The sequence below is a fragment of the Mobula birostris genome, chromosome X, assembly GCF_030028105.1.
Source record: "Mobula birostris isolate sMobBir1 chromosome X, sMobBir1.hap1, whole genome shotgun sequence".
Lineage (NCBI taxonomy): Eukaryota > Metazoa > Chordata > Chondrichthyes > Myliobatiformes > Myliobatidae > Mobula > Mobula birostris.
In genome coordinates, this window is record NC_092402.1 from 35017158 (window position 1) to 35034281 (window position 17124).

The 17124-nt window shown below is 36.9% G+C and overlaps 1 protein-coding gene across 9 annotated transcripts in view; it reads left to right on the forward strand.

Moving 5' to 3' along the window:
• The window catches only part of hdac5 (histone deacetylase 5), a 338912-nt gene that overhangs the window by 217600 nt on the left and 104188 nt on the right, over positions 1-17124 (forward strand). For 6 of the 9 annotated variants that reach the window (XM_072249379.1, XM_072249378.1, XM_072249380.1 and 3 more), the window contains 2 exons: positions 9302-9546; positions 11965-12109. In XM_072249379.1, coding sequence (XP_072105480.1) covers positions 9302-9546; positions 11965-12109 — 390 coding nt within the window. The remainder of the gene's footprint in view (positions 1-9301; positions 9547-11964; positions 12110-17124) is intronic. The other 3 variants (XM_072249377.1, XM_072249376.1, XM_072249375.1) reach the window with 3 other exon arrangements.

Sequence of the window (17124 nt, forward strand, 5' to 3'; positions counted from 1 at the left end):
AATAGAAGTGCATACAAATAATTAAAAGTTTGAAATATGCTCTATATGACCACCATAATCACTTCCACAGGATGAAGTGCAACATAAAAGCCTTTGACGTGTGAAAGTGATTATGGTGGTAATTGATAACATATTTCAAAGTTTTAATTATTTGTATCCACTTCTGTAATGAAACCTTAATTTGTGTTTTCGCAACGTTATTCTTTGGTGTCAGTCTTACCTGTTGAAAGCTCTCTCCCATTGCCTTTTCCCCTTTACTACTTCTCTAGATGAAAATAAGAAAGCCTATGCAAAGATGCATTATCATGGCCTTTCTGTCATTAGACTTTTCAGCTGTCTCACATGCTTCTTACCTGACATACTCCTCTGCGTTTGCAACATCATTCCACTCCATCTGCATTCTCTCAGTCCCTCATCACATTAAAGAATCCATGCTTCAACTTGTTATGAGCAACAACATGATTATTTGTTAAAATCTGCTTTAGTATCTAACACTTTGAATAATTAATCAAATTAAGTTTGATTGTTTTTATATTCGTACTTCTATTTTCATTTTATAGTCAGTGTTGAACCATAAGGTAGAGCAAAATGGCTGTAAGATAATACAGGTTATAGAACAATGTGCATTGTTCTATTTACCAAATTCCTACATACGAAGAGTGGAAAATTTGCCTTGACATAGTTTTCCGGTCAGATTTCCTGTGAGACCAATGTTGCTTAACTGAGCAGTTTAAGACAGCAGCTCTGCCGAACAAATTGGGATGGACAGTCAATGCTGGCTTTGCCATTGGAAAGAAGGAAAGTAGATCCCTGCTAGCATTCCTTACAATTTGATAGGTTAAACAATGTTAGTTAGCACTAATCATGAGTGGGTCAGTACCCCATATCATTCTCCAGCAGCAAGGAGAGGCTATGTCATTGGGCATTGAGAAAATTGGCTAGTCTAATAGAGGAAATGTATTAATTAACAACAATAACATTAAACAATATTGCAACATATTTGTAAATCCAAATAAAAGCCTGCAAGGTATAGCCAGTAACTATTAAAAATAGTTCAAAAGTTGTTGGAATGTTAATCTTGATCTGGCATTTATGTTAAGGCAGATAGAAAGCTTTGATTGGAACTCATTTGCAATCAGACAGCATCTTAGGAAAGATATATTGTCCCTAATAATTCAAAGCTAAATGGTATAAGAGGATAGATTGTATAAGGTAACATTGTGTGGAATGTAGAATATTAGCACATGATCCAATTAAGAGTTTAAGGCAGTCAATGGAATTGTAAGGTCAATAAAACTTTTTTGCTCTCTGGTCTGGAGGTCCTGAGCAAAGGGAAAAGCCCTTAAAATTACAGCTATGCTGTTCTGATGATATCAGAAAGTATTTCCCTCCGCAAAGGGTAGAGGAAATCTAGAACACTCCACAAATAGCAAGTTGAGGTCAAGTCTGTTGGAATTTTCCAAATTGTGATTGATCAGTTCTTGTGAGGGAAAGCCTTTAAGGATTGAGGAGGGTGGAAATAGAAATGAAACATCCATTTTCTAAGTGACAGCATTTTCTGAAAGGGCTATCTTCTTTAGAAGCCTTTTACATTTTGTAACAGGATTGCGTATTGTGCCTGTAGTTAAAATATATGGGCAGTTATTAAGATTTATAGAAATTTGCTTGACAAATAGATAAAGCGTTTCTTATCAGTACTTTGAAATAACAAGGTGATGACATCCCAGTTTCTGGTAGGAGATTCTGACATCTCTAGATAAGACCAATCATAAATTGACTATTTTGACTGAAAATTATTCATGTAGTTAAATTATTTTCTAGGTAGGTCATTGTAAATTATCCCGTGATCAGGTTAGGGTTAATCAGGGTTGTGGGGTCACTGGGGCAGCATGGCACAAAGGGCTGGAAGGGCCTACTCCATGCTATATCGCTAAATAAATAAACTATATGTAATACGGATGGAATTTTTACAATATCAAAACTGTTAAGTATATAGTGTAAGAGTACAGAATAGTTTCCATTAATTAGTGATCCTTTGCAAGCTACAACATGCTGTTTATGCAACATGCTACAACTATGTTGCGATACTATTGTTTACTAATATCCAGAATATTATATTAATAACTTTATTCAGAATTTTAGAATTTTACATAGGGAAGCTATGCTAGACCAGACCTCCAAACTGGTTACACAGTTGAGTTTGCATCTTTGTTATGGTAAAATTTGATGTTTGGAAATTCAGGATATTGTAGCAATAGATCTTTAGAATGTGGTAGGATATCTTTATTCTTATTCTTCTGTTTCCTGCGTGAGTACAGCAGTACCTCTACTTTCTTTTTTAGGAGTTTGCGAAGATTTAACATGTCTTTTAAAATTCTCACAAACTTCTACAGATGTGCGGTGGAGAGTATATTGACTGGTTGCATTACCGTCTGGTATGTAAATACCAATGCCCAAGAACAGAAAAGCTTGCAAAAAGTAGTGGATACAGTCCAGTCCATCATGGGTAAAGCCTTCCCCACCATTGAGTACATCTACATGGAGCACTGTCACAGAAAAGTAGCATCCATCATTAAGAATACCCACCATCCAGGCCATGCTCTCTTCTCACTGCTGCCATCAGGAAGGGGGTGCAGGAGCTTCGGGACCCACACCACTAGATTCAGGAACATTTATTCTCCCTCAACAATCAGGCTCTTGAACCAGAGGGAATAACATCACTCCCAATTTCACTCTCCCCAACACTGAACCTTCCCACAACCTATGGACTCACTTTCAAGGGCTCTGTATGTCATGTTCCCAGTATTTATTGCTTATTTATTTATTGTTATTAATTTTTTTTTGTATTTGCACAGTTCGATGTCTTTTGCACGTTTGTTGTTTGTCCATCTTGTTGTATGTGGCTTTTCTATTCTGTTCTATTGTATTTCATTGAATGCTCCCAAGAAATTAAATATCAGGGTAGTATATGGTGACATATATGTATTTTGATAATAAATTTACTTTGAACTTTGAAATGCCATTACGTAACTGTTTTCTAATTCAGTAAATATTCAGAATGATAATTTTTTATGCAAACAGGCAGTTGTACTGACATAAGAACAAAATTATCAGGAGGGTAGGTAACATCTTCAGAAAGCAACAGAGTTCAGGCCAATAGCATTTCATGATTAGCTGAGTGCTTCCTGCATTTTCTATTCTTTTTTTCAACAGATTTCCAGCACCTGCAGTTGTTTTGTTTTTCATTTGGTAGATGTTCTCCATTTTGAAAGAAGCACTTTTCATTACTAGTGATGGTCTTTTGCATAATTTGATTATTTTGCTGGTTTTGCACTATTTCCACAGTAGTTTTAATCAACACTTAATGCATGGAGCAAAGAGTGTATTTTCTCACATTTATGAATTTGCTTCTGTTTTTTCACTTAAAGGAGAAAAGTTGGCAGGCAGAAGAACATTTGGGGCTAGAAGTTGCTTCATTAGAACACCAAAGCTAGGTCAAATGGTTGTTTTAGGCAAAGGTCATTAGCTGAAATTTCTATCATATCTTGTGCAGAACAGAGCCAGTCTTGCAATCAACAGTCTCAAGCCATTTGTTGTGTCCATTACAGAACTATCTAATAAAGTCAGTGGGTATTGGATAGCAGGTATGTGAAAGGATCAATTGACTAAAGGTAACATGCTGGATTATTAAGCCAATATCAAGTTGGAGAGGTGATTGGGGTAAGGTTGGTTAGTCAGGCAATTTGGATCCAGAAGATACTAGCGATAAAAGGGATAGAGCTGCGTATTAACGAAAGTTATGTAAACCACTTGAAGGAGAGGATATCTATTCTCTCTGACAGTTGGCCATGTAGGATTATAATACCAATGCAGAGTTCAAATTTCAGTTAAAGCTTGAAACCTAGTGTGTGCAGCCGTTATAGCTATAAACAGTTTTGAACGAGACATAAAAGTGCACACTCGATTCTGATGTCACTGTACATGCCTAGTGGCCTCTATCAGCACAGGTTATACATGCAAAGTACATTGATCAATTTTGCATGAGCAAAGGGTTTTTGATGAAGGTTCAGTTCTACGGCTCATGGAAACCTTGTGCTGCATTATAAAAAATCTTCACTCCTAGGATTGAATAATGAAGGAAAGCAAATCATTTATGTGTCAGGACATTCTGAGGTCAAAGGATTTGAAATTAAATATATCATGTATGATAAGCCCTCTTTAATCAACGGGTTATCAGATAGATTCCTTAAAGTGTGATTATCAAAATCCAAATTTAGGATTTCATTATTATTTGTATTTATTTGTCATCATTTTAATAAAATTACTTGAAAGAGGATCAAAAATGTAAAGCACTGAAAATTCTGTTATATTGTTATGTTATTGCTCCTGGTAGCTATGTGTTAAATTTGCACACATTATCTCCACATCTTATTACAACAGGATATAGACTGCTATAGAAAATGTCTTAACTGGAAGACATCTTGCATTTTTTTTTACTGTACCATTCTCAATGTTTGAATATGTTACTTTATCCATTTCATAAAAAATTGTTAACACACCCTTACTGTAGAACTTTTGTTCTGTTTGTTTCAAAAATAATAGATATAGTCTCAATTCCATGATTTCTTTTTCTGCAGTGTAGTACATTATCTACATACTCTGCTGTATTCCTTGCTGCAAGATGGAATACATATTTTTAAAATAAACCACTGTCAAACATGATTACAGCCTTAAATTCCCTCACAGTTCTGCAATATGCATGATTCTGCTGCTAATTGTGAAATGGCCTTTATGATATCTGATCAGAAGTTCTTAAATGATCCATAAAATTTATATAAGGGGTAATTATTTCCCATTTGCAAGGTAATAAAGATATTTTAAATCCAGTCCTTTTGTTTTGCATAATTAAGTTGATGAAAAGACCAATCATTTATCTCGGTACTCACACATCCATAGAATATCCAAAAATCCATTGATCTTTGTCGTGAATATCTCAATGACTGAGCCCCATGCAGCTCCAGTGATTCACTACCCTCAATTCTGGAAAAAAAAATCTTCTTGCCGTATTTTGAGTCTGTGATCTCTGATGCTAGAGACTCAAACCATGAGAAAAGTAATCCCTGAATTTACTGACTCAGCTTCCTAAGAATTTGATCTCTCTTCCAAAGTCAAGGAGCTATTGTTCATTCTGCTTAATTTTTCATACAGCAAACACACAATTCCTGGAATCAGTCTGCTGAACCCCCACTGCACTTTCCTTAAAACAAATCTATCCTGATATTTTCCCATTTGGTCTCAACAGGGTTCTATATAATTTGGAGCAAGATGTCTCCACTCTACTCAGATTCCCTTGTAATGAAGAGCAACATACTATTTGCCTTCTGAATTACTTGTTAAAGAAGCGGTAGCAGGCCAATAAGAAAATAATAAAATTCAGCAGAGATTTATGAAGAGAAAATCATGTTTGGAAATCTGTTGGACTTTGCAGCCTGTAGCTAGCAAAGTCGGTGGACATAGTGTATTTGGACTTTAAGGTACTATACAGGAGACTATTAAGCAAAATTTGAGGATGTGATTAATAAAATATATGAGGCCCCAGCACCATATTTGTAAAATGGCACAAGTTTTTCATCAAAATCATTGCTGTTGAGCCAACATGTATAATTTCCCCATTTCCTAATTTGAGTACCTTTGTCACAGATCATCTGTCAAATGCACTTGCATTTTAGTTTTCCAGTGTAATTGCAAATACACAATGCTTGAATATATGCTTTCAATTCAATTACTTTCATATCAAATGGAATTACTGGTAGCATTTGACGAAAATATCTAGCTAGTAATAAAGTAACACCTCTACTTAATTTATTATGCCTTAGATCTAATAACTTTCAGTCTAATCCTTCAGTGTTTGTTTTGTGAGCTATTGTATATTCATCCCAGACAATAATTTTGTAATGTTTTAGAATACTTTCCTTTGCGCTTACCTGACCACTGTTACACATTGGAACCTTCACATTTGTCAAATTTAAAGGCAGTTTAAAAGCCAAATGTATAACACCCCTCTTGTCAAAAAAAATTGAAGCAGTGCCTGATGCTGACACAGCCAGGGCTATCATGTTTTTGTCTTCAAACTTTTAGCCAAAGATAGATTAATAAGGGAAGTCTTTATGTTGCTCCAGAATCATCCAAAAGAAATATGTTTCCTTAGTCACTTAGTCATCATCAACAGTCTCTGTAATAGTATGTAAAACAATTTACCAGTATCTCAGAGTTCTCAGATATATTTGTCTAACTCAGAGCAAAAATTTTTGGTTTCTCTTTGTGGTTCAGGTAGACCAAAAGTATTTGGGTCAGGTCCATCCAAACATTTAGTACCTCAAACACAGATCTGGAAAATGTCAATTTTCTACAAAGAAATTAAAATTACGCCCCCTTTGGCTGACAGAGGGACTCCTATGGGAATTTCAGGAAAAAATGAGAGGGTAGTGCACATCTTTATGCTAAACCTAACTTAGATGCAAGATTTCAGATTTCTAGGTTGTTATGTTATTGAGCTATGTATGGGAAACATGGACCTTCTATTTTATTGTATATATTTAGCATGCATAAAAGTGAATAAATCTCCCGGGCCAGGCTGCTATGCAAGGTAGGGGAAGAGGAGCCCTAATGGAAATACTTAAACCTCTGCCCACGAGTGACGTGCCAGATAAATGGAAGATAACAAATACGTGCCCTTATTCATGAAAGGATAAATCAGATACATCAGTTAGTCTAATGTTAGTGGTTGTGAAATTATTGGGAAAACAATCCAAGAGATAAGATTAATGTAGATTTGCAAAAGCATGGATTGGTCAGGGATACTCAAAATTTTCTTTTGGTGGTAGATCCGGTCTCATGAATTTATCTGAGTTGTTTTTTTTTGGAGGACCTGATTAAATACATTGATGTTGTTGCAATTTACATGGACTTAATTAAGACTTCTGCGAAGTTCCCACATAGAAAGACCAAAGGTTAGACCATGGAATCCAAGGTAAATTACAAATTAGATCTAAATTTGACTTAGTAATATGGGACAGATGATATTGATAGAGGGTTACTTTTGAGGTTGTAAGCTTGCAACCAGTGGCATATTACAGATATCTGTATATTAATGACTTAAATGTCAATGTAGGAGGTATGTTTGCAGATGATATGAAAATTATAGTGGTAGTGTTGCTGGTGAGGAAGTTGGTGTTTGGTTACAGAATGATACTGATGAGCTAGTAAGCTGGGCAGAGCAATAGCAGATAAATTTTAATCCTGTTAAGTGTGAAGTTGATCCATTTTGGAAGGCCAAATTGTAGGGCTCTAAGAAGTATTGAGGAACAAAGGGACTTTGGTGTTTATATCAAAAGATCTTTACAGAGGCAGTGTAGGTAAATACTATGGTTAAGAAAATATGTATTATATGGGATGCTTCTCATCATTAGCCAAGGCATAGAGTATAAGAACAGGAAGGTCACTAGAACTTTATGAAACATTGTTTGGCTACTATTGAAAGTTGCAAATAGGATTCACTGGAATGTTGGCTGGAATGGAATGTTTCATTTGTGAGGAGGAATTGGACAGGCACTTATTTTCCTTGGAGTAGAGCAGGCTGAGTGGAGACTTAATAGAGATGTATAAAATTGAGGTGTATAAATAGGGTAGATATTAAGAAATAAGCACTTGAATCACCAAAGCACAGAATGCTATGGACCAAATATGGGGAAATGGAATTGCTATGGGGTAAGTAAAATGGCATGCACAGAAACAGACCAAAAGGCCTTTCTCTGTGTTGTACATTCAGAGTCAATGACTCTAAACTTTTCCCCATAGCAAAGGTGTCAAAAATGAGGACGGGTTTAAGTGAGAAGCAAGAATTTCTGGAAGAAGGGATCTAAGGGAGAAATTGCAAACTGACTTTGACTTGTTTATTCCATGTGATGGCGAATTTCACACTTTCACCACTTTAATTAACAATTTCTATTTTAAACTGGGCTATTTTGTACTTTGGTTTCTCATTTTAGACTCCCATGCTTAGGTACATCTTCCCTCTGTATGCCCTATCAAATCCCTTTAGAATTTTTTTAGATCTCAGGAGATTAGAACTATACACAGCACTTCTACCTGTGTTCAAACCAAGTTTCCAAGCTTATAACTCATTTGCTTTTCACCAAGGCAGAGAGAACTTACCCTGCTTATCTCAAATAATGTTATTAGACCCCATTTTGGGAAGCCAAAGAGGACTTCAATGTGTCTCTTTGGACCTTAATGACATCGTAATGTTACATGTTGTTCCTTCTTCCTTCAGCAAGTAGTGCATTGCAGCTTGTGACAAAAATTTTCATGAAAATGTATTTAAGCTCGTGAGAACTTTATTAGTAATACATTAGTAACTTTGCGCTTAACAGGCGCTCCCTAATGATTACACCTGTTGTTATGCAATGGTCTTCTTGATGTATTTGCCCAAACATTCTCATCAACATACAACATGAGCTTGTACATTTCTTCAACAACTCCTTGCTGCATTTCTTAGCATTTGGTTACTAAGTTTGGTGTTCAATTTTTTTTAAATAAACTTTGTTAATTCATTTTCATTTCAAATTTTTTTTTGTAGAAGAGACATAAAAAGATATTTTGTCTCTATATGCAGTGTTTATAGACCACTTCGGAAGTCATGGCAGGTTGAAACTTTTATTTATCTGCCTTGGGACCAGACCACCAAAATTGCCCTTGATCATCTTTTTCTGAGAATAATATTTTTAAATATGGACACTGCGTGAGTCAAATAAGGGTTCTGAGGACTGATCTGTAACCCCAAGTTTCCATAAATTGACTAAGATTGCTGTCGGCTAAGATTGCAAAAGTTGTTTTGGTAGGTTAATTAGCTACAGATTAGTACAGACTTAGTTCATTTTAGATCTTAGTTAGAGTTCGCTAATTAGTGTAGATTTGTACAATGATTCAAAACGTAGCAGGCCATAGGAGTTCCGTGCCACAGAATGCTTCTTCATCCTGTACTACTTCAGCTCAGAAGTAAATGACTATATCAAAATTTCATGTAGGGGTCACAACTGCAAACTTTTGGGTTCTTTTGACATTACTAAAGAACTGTTGCAAAATTTTATTCATGGCACAATGGCATAGTAATCATCTCCTATTTCTGATTAGATTAAACTGTTATGCAGTTATTTGTTGTATCTAGTTCATAACATTTTCTGTATCTAGTGATTTTAAAATGTTGCTTTGTTTTCTAAAATCTATTTTGTCTTTCACACAGCAGTTGAAGTTAAATCCTCCCTGCCCGTCACTATGCAGACTGCCACTCCAGTTGATTTGAGAACAGATCCAAGAATCCCAGTTTCGAACGTTGACCCTCTCCTTCGCGAACAGCAGCTGCAACATGAACTATTGATGCTTAAGCAGCAGCAGCAGATCCAGAAGCAGCTATTATTTGCTGAGTTCCAGAAACAACATGAACATCTGACAAGACAACATGAGGTTCAGATACAGGAACATTTGAAGGTACTTCGATTATTCCAAGTTATTCATGTAAGCTAAGAATTTAATGACACTCTTTACCTTAACACTATCTTTGATATGCATTCTATTGAATATCATTTCTAGAAATGTTCCGAAACAAGAGATTAGGAAGTTCTACGTAATATTTCACTTCCTACCGCATGCTACCTGTATGAAAAGAATAATTCATTTGTAGACTGCTGAAAAGTTATCATTGTAGATCACAGATTAACAGTGCTTTTGTTGAGAAGATTATCATATAAATCTCACAAAGATGTTACAAGAACTAGCGGGTTTGAGTTATAGGGAGAGGTAGGCCAGGCTAAGTCTTTATTCCTTGAAGCGTAGGAGAATGAGGCATGATCTTACAGAAGGTTTTAAAATTATGAGGGGCATAGATGAGGTTGTTGGGAACAGAGCTGCGGAGTCCAAGGTAGGGGCCATAGATTTAGTGTGAGAAGGGAAAGGGACTTATGGGGTAATTTTTTCACACAGAGGGAATAATTATATTGAACAAGCTGCCAAAGATGGTGCTTGAGGAGGTACAGTAGTATTATTTAAAAAGCACTTGATAAGTACAGGTACATGCAAGCTGAATGCAGGAAATTGGGACTAGATGGGTGGGTTCCCTGGTCAGCATGGACTTGCAGGACTGAAGAGCCAGTATCTATGTGTAGTGTTCCATGACTCTACCTGTTAACTTTTCCAATAGTTGTATTTTTATGTTACCTAAAATAATTTTGATTATATTACTTAAACAATATTTTTAATTTTATTGTAAACATTCACTGTGTGAACTTGCGTGTTATTTTTTCCACTGTTTTTACATATTTAGGCAAATTCACATTATCAATAAAAGTTGATTGTTCATTAAATTTTATTGCATTACTGATAATCTTGCCGGCTGGTGGCGTAGTGGCATCAGCGCCGGTCTTCGGAGCAAAGGCTCCCGAGTTCGAATCTAGCCAGCTCCCTTGCATGCTTTCCATCCGTGCTGGGTTGAGCGCCGAGCTAGCAACTCAGCCTCATAAAAATAAGAAAGCCTGCTAAAAAAAAACCGCCGTCATGACAGCGTCCCGATGACTCCACTCGGACTTAAGGGCTTTCCTCTTCTTCTTCTATTGATAATCTTGCCATATTTTTTAAAAGACACGATAAAATAAGCTATATTTGAAAAGTGAACATAGTTTGATGCACAGGATATTTAGTCAGTTATGGCTGATTGCATTTTTTATGGTGGTCACATTTTTAATGGTTTGTTAAGCCCATCGCCCCTACTGAACACTAGGCCGCCGACAGCAGCTTGCCAGAGTCCTCTGTCCTGTGCCAGTCTTTCAAATTATCCGCAGGTATGGCCCATCATCTTGGTGTATCCTGCCTCCCGGGGATGAGGTCTTTGGCGTTTCTGTAACTTTTTTTATATGGAATGGAGTTGCTAACCCTATGCCGAACCCTCCTCATTTTGCAGCCAGGCTTAGGACCGTCCATGGCGGGGTTACACTTTTCATGAAAACATCAAAAGTATTTCCGAGACTTTTTCAGGCACTACAGTCTCTCTCCTTTATTCCTTGTGATCTACCTGCAGTAATCTCAATCTGATAGTTTAATGCATTTTTGTGAGTTTAATCTATTTAGCAATCTTAAATTTATCAATTACCTTTGCCAAGAGTAGAAACATTTTTGTTACAGGTATGAAAACAGTTTTATTTTAAATTTGGACTTCATATCTAGTTATAAATATGGTAGCTAGAATAATAAAAGCTCAATTGGGAATTTTATTTTAAAATGCTGATCTTGGGAAAACTGGAATAAAAGCAAAATACTGGAAGCACTTGGTAGGACAAGCAGCATCCATTGAAAGAGAAACCGAGTTATTGTTTCAGGTCTCAGACTAGAAACATTGTCTGTGTTTCTCTTTTCACAGAAGCTAATCTACCCCCCCGCCCCCCTCCCCCATTGAGTGCTTCCAGCTTTTTCAGTTTTGATTTAAGCCTAATTTAAAAAATGGAGTTTGAACTTCTGTCAGATTAAACTTTGAAGGAAATCTTTTTTACAACTCTCAATAAGACACTGTGATGTTGGGGAAAAATTGGAATATTGTCAGCCATCTCATCCTTTATAGTCGGTATATTCAAAGATGCAATTGATGAGACTGTATAGTTGATTGCATCCAGTGCTACAGTATTTATATCCTTGTCAGATAAGCTTGTTGTATAATTACAGTGTCGTATGGAACATAAATATTTCTTGGGAACAGCTGAGTTTTTCTTGGTAGGCTTCCTTGCAGTTGGACTAATGAATTATTATTCTACTCTGATGTATTCCAAATAAGTTGGTGGTACTCTATGAATGGCTTGTAAATGGTTATATTAAATTTGTAAAATTTCCTGTTTACCTGGACTTCTATGTCATTTGTGTAAGCAACAACAGGAGATCCTTGCAGTGAAGCGTCAGCAAGAATTGGAACAACAGCGCAAGCTTGAACAGCAACGGCTTGAAGAATTGGAGAAACAGAGGCTGGAGCAGCAGTTACTTATGCTTCGGAACAAAGAGAAAGGCAAGGAAAGTAAGGAATCTGTGTGTGAATCTGAGCTTTTGTTCAGATTCCAAAACCTGCCCCAGTTGAGCTCCCAAGAGTACAGGGAGAAGATCTATGATGCACAAGAGAATTTACTTTGGAGACTAGGATTTATGTTACACTGACGTGGCAGTCTGTGAAACACATTGCCGCTGATTTGAAGCTAAGCAGAGAGTTGAGTTTTTCACACAACTTATTAAAAAAAAAAGAACATTCTCCCATATTTCAGAAAATAAAACAAATGATCTAATAAATTTATTAATATATTCAAAAATGTTAATATATCTTTGTCAAAATTTCCCTTCCTATGAACACCTTTATATTTAGTATCTTGTTGGTGGAATATCCTAGTAGTGCACATTAATAAGTCTATAATCAAGTTTGAACAGCAATAACCTGATTTCAGTACTTAGATAGTACCCCTTTCAATTTACCACTAGGAGGTACAAGAGGGCTCTGCAATACCGTTTTCTATTGCCATTAGCTCTGTATTCATCCTGATGATGCAAACAGAATATCTTGCAGTGAGGAAATAATAGCTTCTGAGTTTTCAGAACTGAATATTATGTTGTCAGCATTGTATTTTGAACTTCAGAAAGTTTAGTTTAAGAAAAATCTATTTGATATTGCAAGAAGTAATCAAAATGGAGCAAATTGAACTTTGTTCATTTAAATTTTATATTGCTTACATCTATAACCCCACCAATGGAGCATTGTACCCACAGTTAGGTGATCTTTTCAATAGAGTAACACTAATCTAAATAGTTACTACAAAGGATTGGTTTCTTCACTACTCTCATTTGTATAAAATTTAATTTTCTTGATTAAATAAATGGGCATTTTGAATAAGTATTATTATAGCAGCTAATTCTAATCAAACCAAATTGCTGCTGCTGGCAACTCCCATGGATTTGTTATACTTGTGTGAAGCGCCCTCAGCTCCAATAATGATTGTTCCAAACATCAAAGATATGTATTTTATCCTTTATTAGCAAACATACAATCTTGAAGCAATGAACTTTAAGAGTAACGAAGTGAAATTAAGCATAATTGAACATTCGACAAAAGATATGACATCCATCGGCCCCCAGCTGCAAACTACCCCCAAAAAAAGCACGAATATGCAACTTATTTCCTTTGCTTTTACCACACCTCCACTCATATGACTAGTTACCATAATAAATGCGCAACACAGAATACAATGCAGATAGAGAACAGATGTGTGGCCCCTACATTCCAGCCCCCTAATTGTACTATAATAATTATAACAACAGGCAACCAAGACGCAGGAGACATGAAACCTCAATAGTCACACAAATGTCCTTTTTCTGGTGAGCAGACTATCCTGGATCATGATCTTTTCCTGACAAGCCAGCTTGTTCCTCTTGACTGCATTCAGGAAAATCCACTTTGAATGGCTGCTGCCAAAGCTCATTGAAGTTCAAAACTGAAATCTTGTTAACTGTCAGCTTTGGCTGAGCAGGGTCTTTTCTACCACCATGGTCTCCTTTCAACATTGTTCTGATTGCATAGGGTCCATCATTAACACTGCAAATTACATGCAATGGCTCCAGTGCTTTTGGCACATTCACCCCTATCAGCTGCTCAATTTCTGGCAAATGAATATGCTTCAAGTGAGACCATTCCTGAAAATCCCTCTGATGAGGAATGTTCCCTTCATAAACAGGTATACCTATCCCTTCCTGCGTATAGACATTAGGCAGTTTACAGTAGTTTTCACGATCTAAGACAGCTACTTCCAATCCTGAAACGAGGTAGCTACTCACAACCTTCTCTTGACCCAAGGTGCGTAAGAGAACACATGTTCCTTGTCTTGTCAGGTTGAGCTTGTTCTTAAGGCTCACTGTGCAGAACACTGTACTTCCTTGACCAAGGAAAGCATGAGTAACCACTGTTACTCTTCTTAGACTTTATCTGAACTGGAATTATCGGAAATTTATAATCATGATCACCAGCCCCCCGTAAGGCCATTAGATACCAGGGCATTACTTGCTGCTGTCGTTGATTCTTCTACAGCTTGTTGCGAATTTGAACACTTTTTTCATCAGCTCCAGGCTCAGTTGCAGCTTCACTTTACACTGGAGCTACAGTAGTGGCAAAGCTGCTTCCTTTAGCCTTAGAATGAATTTGTGATACAGTTTTGTTCACGGCTTTGCTTACTGCTGGTGGTGTAGCATCATGTACGTTCCCAGACACTTGGTGTGTAACAATCTTTACTTATCTTTCAATAAAATCAACAACATCAGTGAAAGTGACCTTACGGTTGTGCCTCTCTTGCAGCTTACAGACTACCAACCTCCATTTTTCTCTGAGTTTACGGGGCAATTTGTTTACAACAATCCACATATTAGCAGGCATGTCCAACTCGCGTTATGTCCTGCACATCTTCCATGGCATTGCAACAGCCTCTTTTAAAAAAAACTAATTTTGAAGAGCTTTCACGTCTTCTGATTTGATATGCGGCCAAGAAGGAGCCTTTACCTTGTAGGCCGCAGCAATTTTGTAATTACCTAAATGTTCCCGCAGAAAAGCTTGGGCCTTTAGATATCCCTGCTCTGGGCTGGCTCACTGGAAACCTTTGACAAGCTCTTTAGCGTAATTTCCAGTGAACTGTTCGAGAAAACAGAGACCATAATTATCAGTCTTGCCTTCATTGCTATTCTTGAAACCCCTCAAGTGAATGATACAGCAATGGATCACGATCAAAGATTTGAATCTCTCTTTTAGGCAGAGATTCAATGTGCTGTTATTGCTTCACTATGCTTGTTATTTCCTTTTGTGTCCTTATGGCCTTAGACTTTTATCATCTGCAACACAAGTGTCACTATACTGTAAAATGAATGTCCTCAGAAGCACCTTGTGCTATTGGATATGGCATAGATTCAGAGTGCCTCCTTGGTGCAGGCTGAGAGTGAACACCCTGAACTGCACCTTGGGGTTCAAACTTGTGGCTCATAGATATTCAAGGAATAAATGTATCCACATTGATATCACGTATGTTGGACTTTTTCTGTGTCATGTCAACATAGGAACTCACACCATAGAACTTTCCTGCTGGAGCATGTTTCACACCCACGGCATTTAAAGCCCTTTGCACTTTAGCTGTGGCCATCTTGGATGGAATTTCTTCCTGCAGCTTAAGTTGCTCCATCTTTCTCTGAAGCTGTCCTTCCATCTGCTCTTGGCTTCTCCAAAGCTGTTCCGTATTTTCTTCATGGTTTCTCCAAAACTGTTCCATCTTTTCGTCCAGTGCGTGTTTATCCCTCAATATTTGTTGCCTTGCGCATAACTCAGCTAAATCAGCCTCCATTCTAATGCATGCCAAGGAGGTATCTGGCGCATGGGTCGCTCTGCTAGCAAAAGAACCTGCTGCACACACATTAGACGCGCTGTCTTCAGAGTATACTTCATCCTGAAAGTCATCAGCTTTATGCGTAGTGACAGCATGCTCTGTGGCTTTATAAATATTTTCATTTCCTCCAGTAATTTGACCTTCAACATCACATGCTTGTTTCAACCATTGTTTAGCTCTGCTGTGACTGTTAATAAGTGTATCAATGTTTACATAGCTTTCGGTTTATTATCTTGCTCAGAGATAGGCATTAAAGACAACAAGTTATATCACTTAGAAACATCTTCATGAAAATTTTTTAAATCATCCAAGTGACACTGCACTTGTGAAATATTTTGCTCAACATGTAAATAATTAATGATACTAAATCTTTAATCTTTTTAACAGTTTTATTATACTCGTCTCAAAAGTTGTCAATTCTAGTCACCAAAGCTTCCCCAGTAAGTTTTATTTCTGTCTTAGTCCTGACTTCAAGGTCACTGCTACCAGCTTGACTCATGTTGTTTTCCAAGTGCGCGAAGCAGACAAAGCAATGGCAATTCAATTCAGATGGCGACAATCAAGATAGTTCAGCATTTCAACAGAACCAAGTGCTGAACACTAAGGCAAACACCACACTATAAAGCTTAGGCTCCCCAATTGGACAGGCATTCAAACTGTGGTCCAAACCCAAACACCCAACATGAATCAACAAAATGTCGTTACTTGCCACAAGCTGCTCCTAGTTTCAGTGCCTCTAATTTCAGAGATCAATCTGAATGCTGATGTTCTTTAGGTATAATTGTCGAAATCTTTTGCTGACCGAATGTAGTGGCCAATTCTAACCAAACCAAATTGCTGCTGCTGGCAACCCCCATGGATTTGTTATACTTCTATTATGCTCCCTCAGCTCTAATAATTGTTCCAAAAGTCAAAAATATGTATTTGATCCTTTATTAGCAATTTAGCAAACACGCAATCTTGAATCAATGAAACATAAACAAAATTAAATGTAATTGAGCATCCAACAAAAAATATGCCATCCTTTGGCCCCCAGCTGCAAACTGCCCCAAACATAACACAAATACATAACTTATTCCTTTTGCTTTTACCACGCCCCCACTCGTGATGAGCTACCATAAAACACAGGATACAATATGTTTTATATTTTTGAAAAAAATTTGACTAATTTTCTATGTCTGCTGGTTAGAATGTTCAATGTAGTATCATTATTTTTTTTCATATTATGTTATTCGTTGCCCTATTTTATAATTTTGGTACAGTTTGATAAATGGTAGAGTTTTCAAAAGCATGTAAAAGTTAAGCATTAAGCAACTAAACTAAGAGACACAAAAGACTAAAGATGCTGTAATCTGGATCAAAAAGCAAACTAAGAAATTCAGTAAGTTAGGATGCATCTGTGGAGGTAAAGGGATAGTTGATGTTTGGGTTAAAAATAAAGCATCAAGATTGAGTCTGTGGAGAGAAGATTGCCAGTACAAAATGGCATGTGGTAGGTTGAACCAGGTGAGGAGGGGGAATGATGACCGGTGGAGCCAAATGCAGGTGTAGATAGGATATAGTTAGGAGACAACAGCTAGTGGGCGGTAAGTTCAAAGTAGATTTATTATCAAAGTACATGTATGTCACC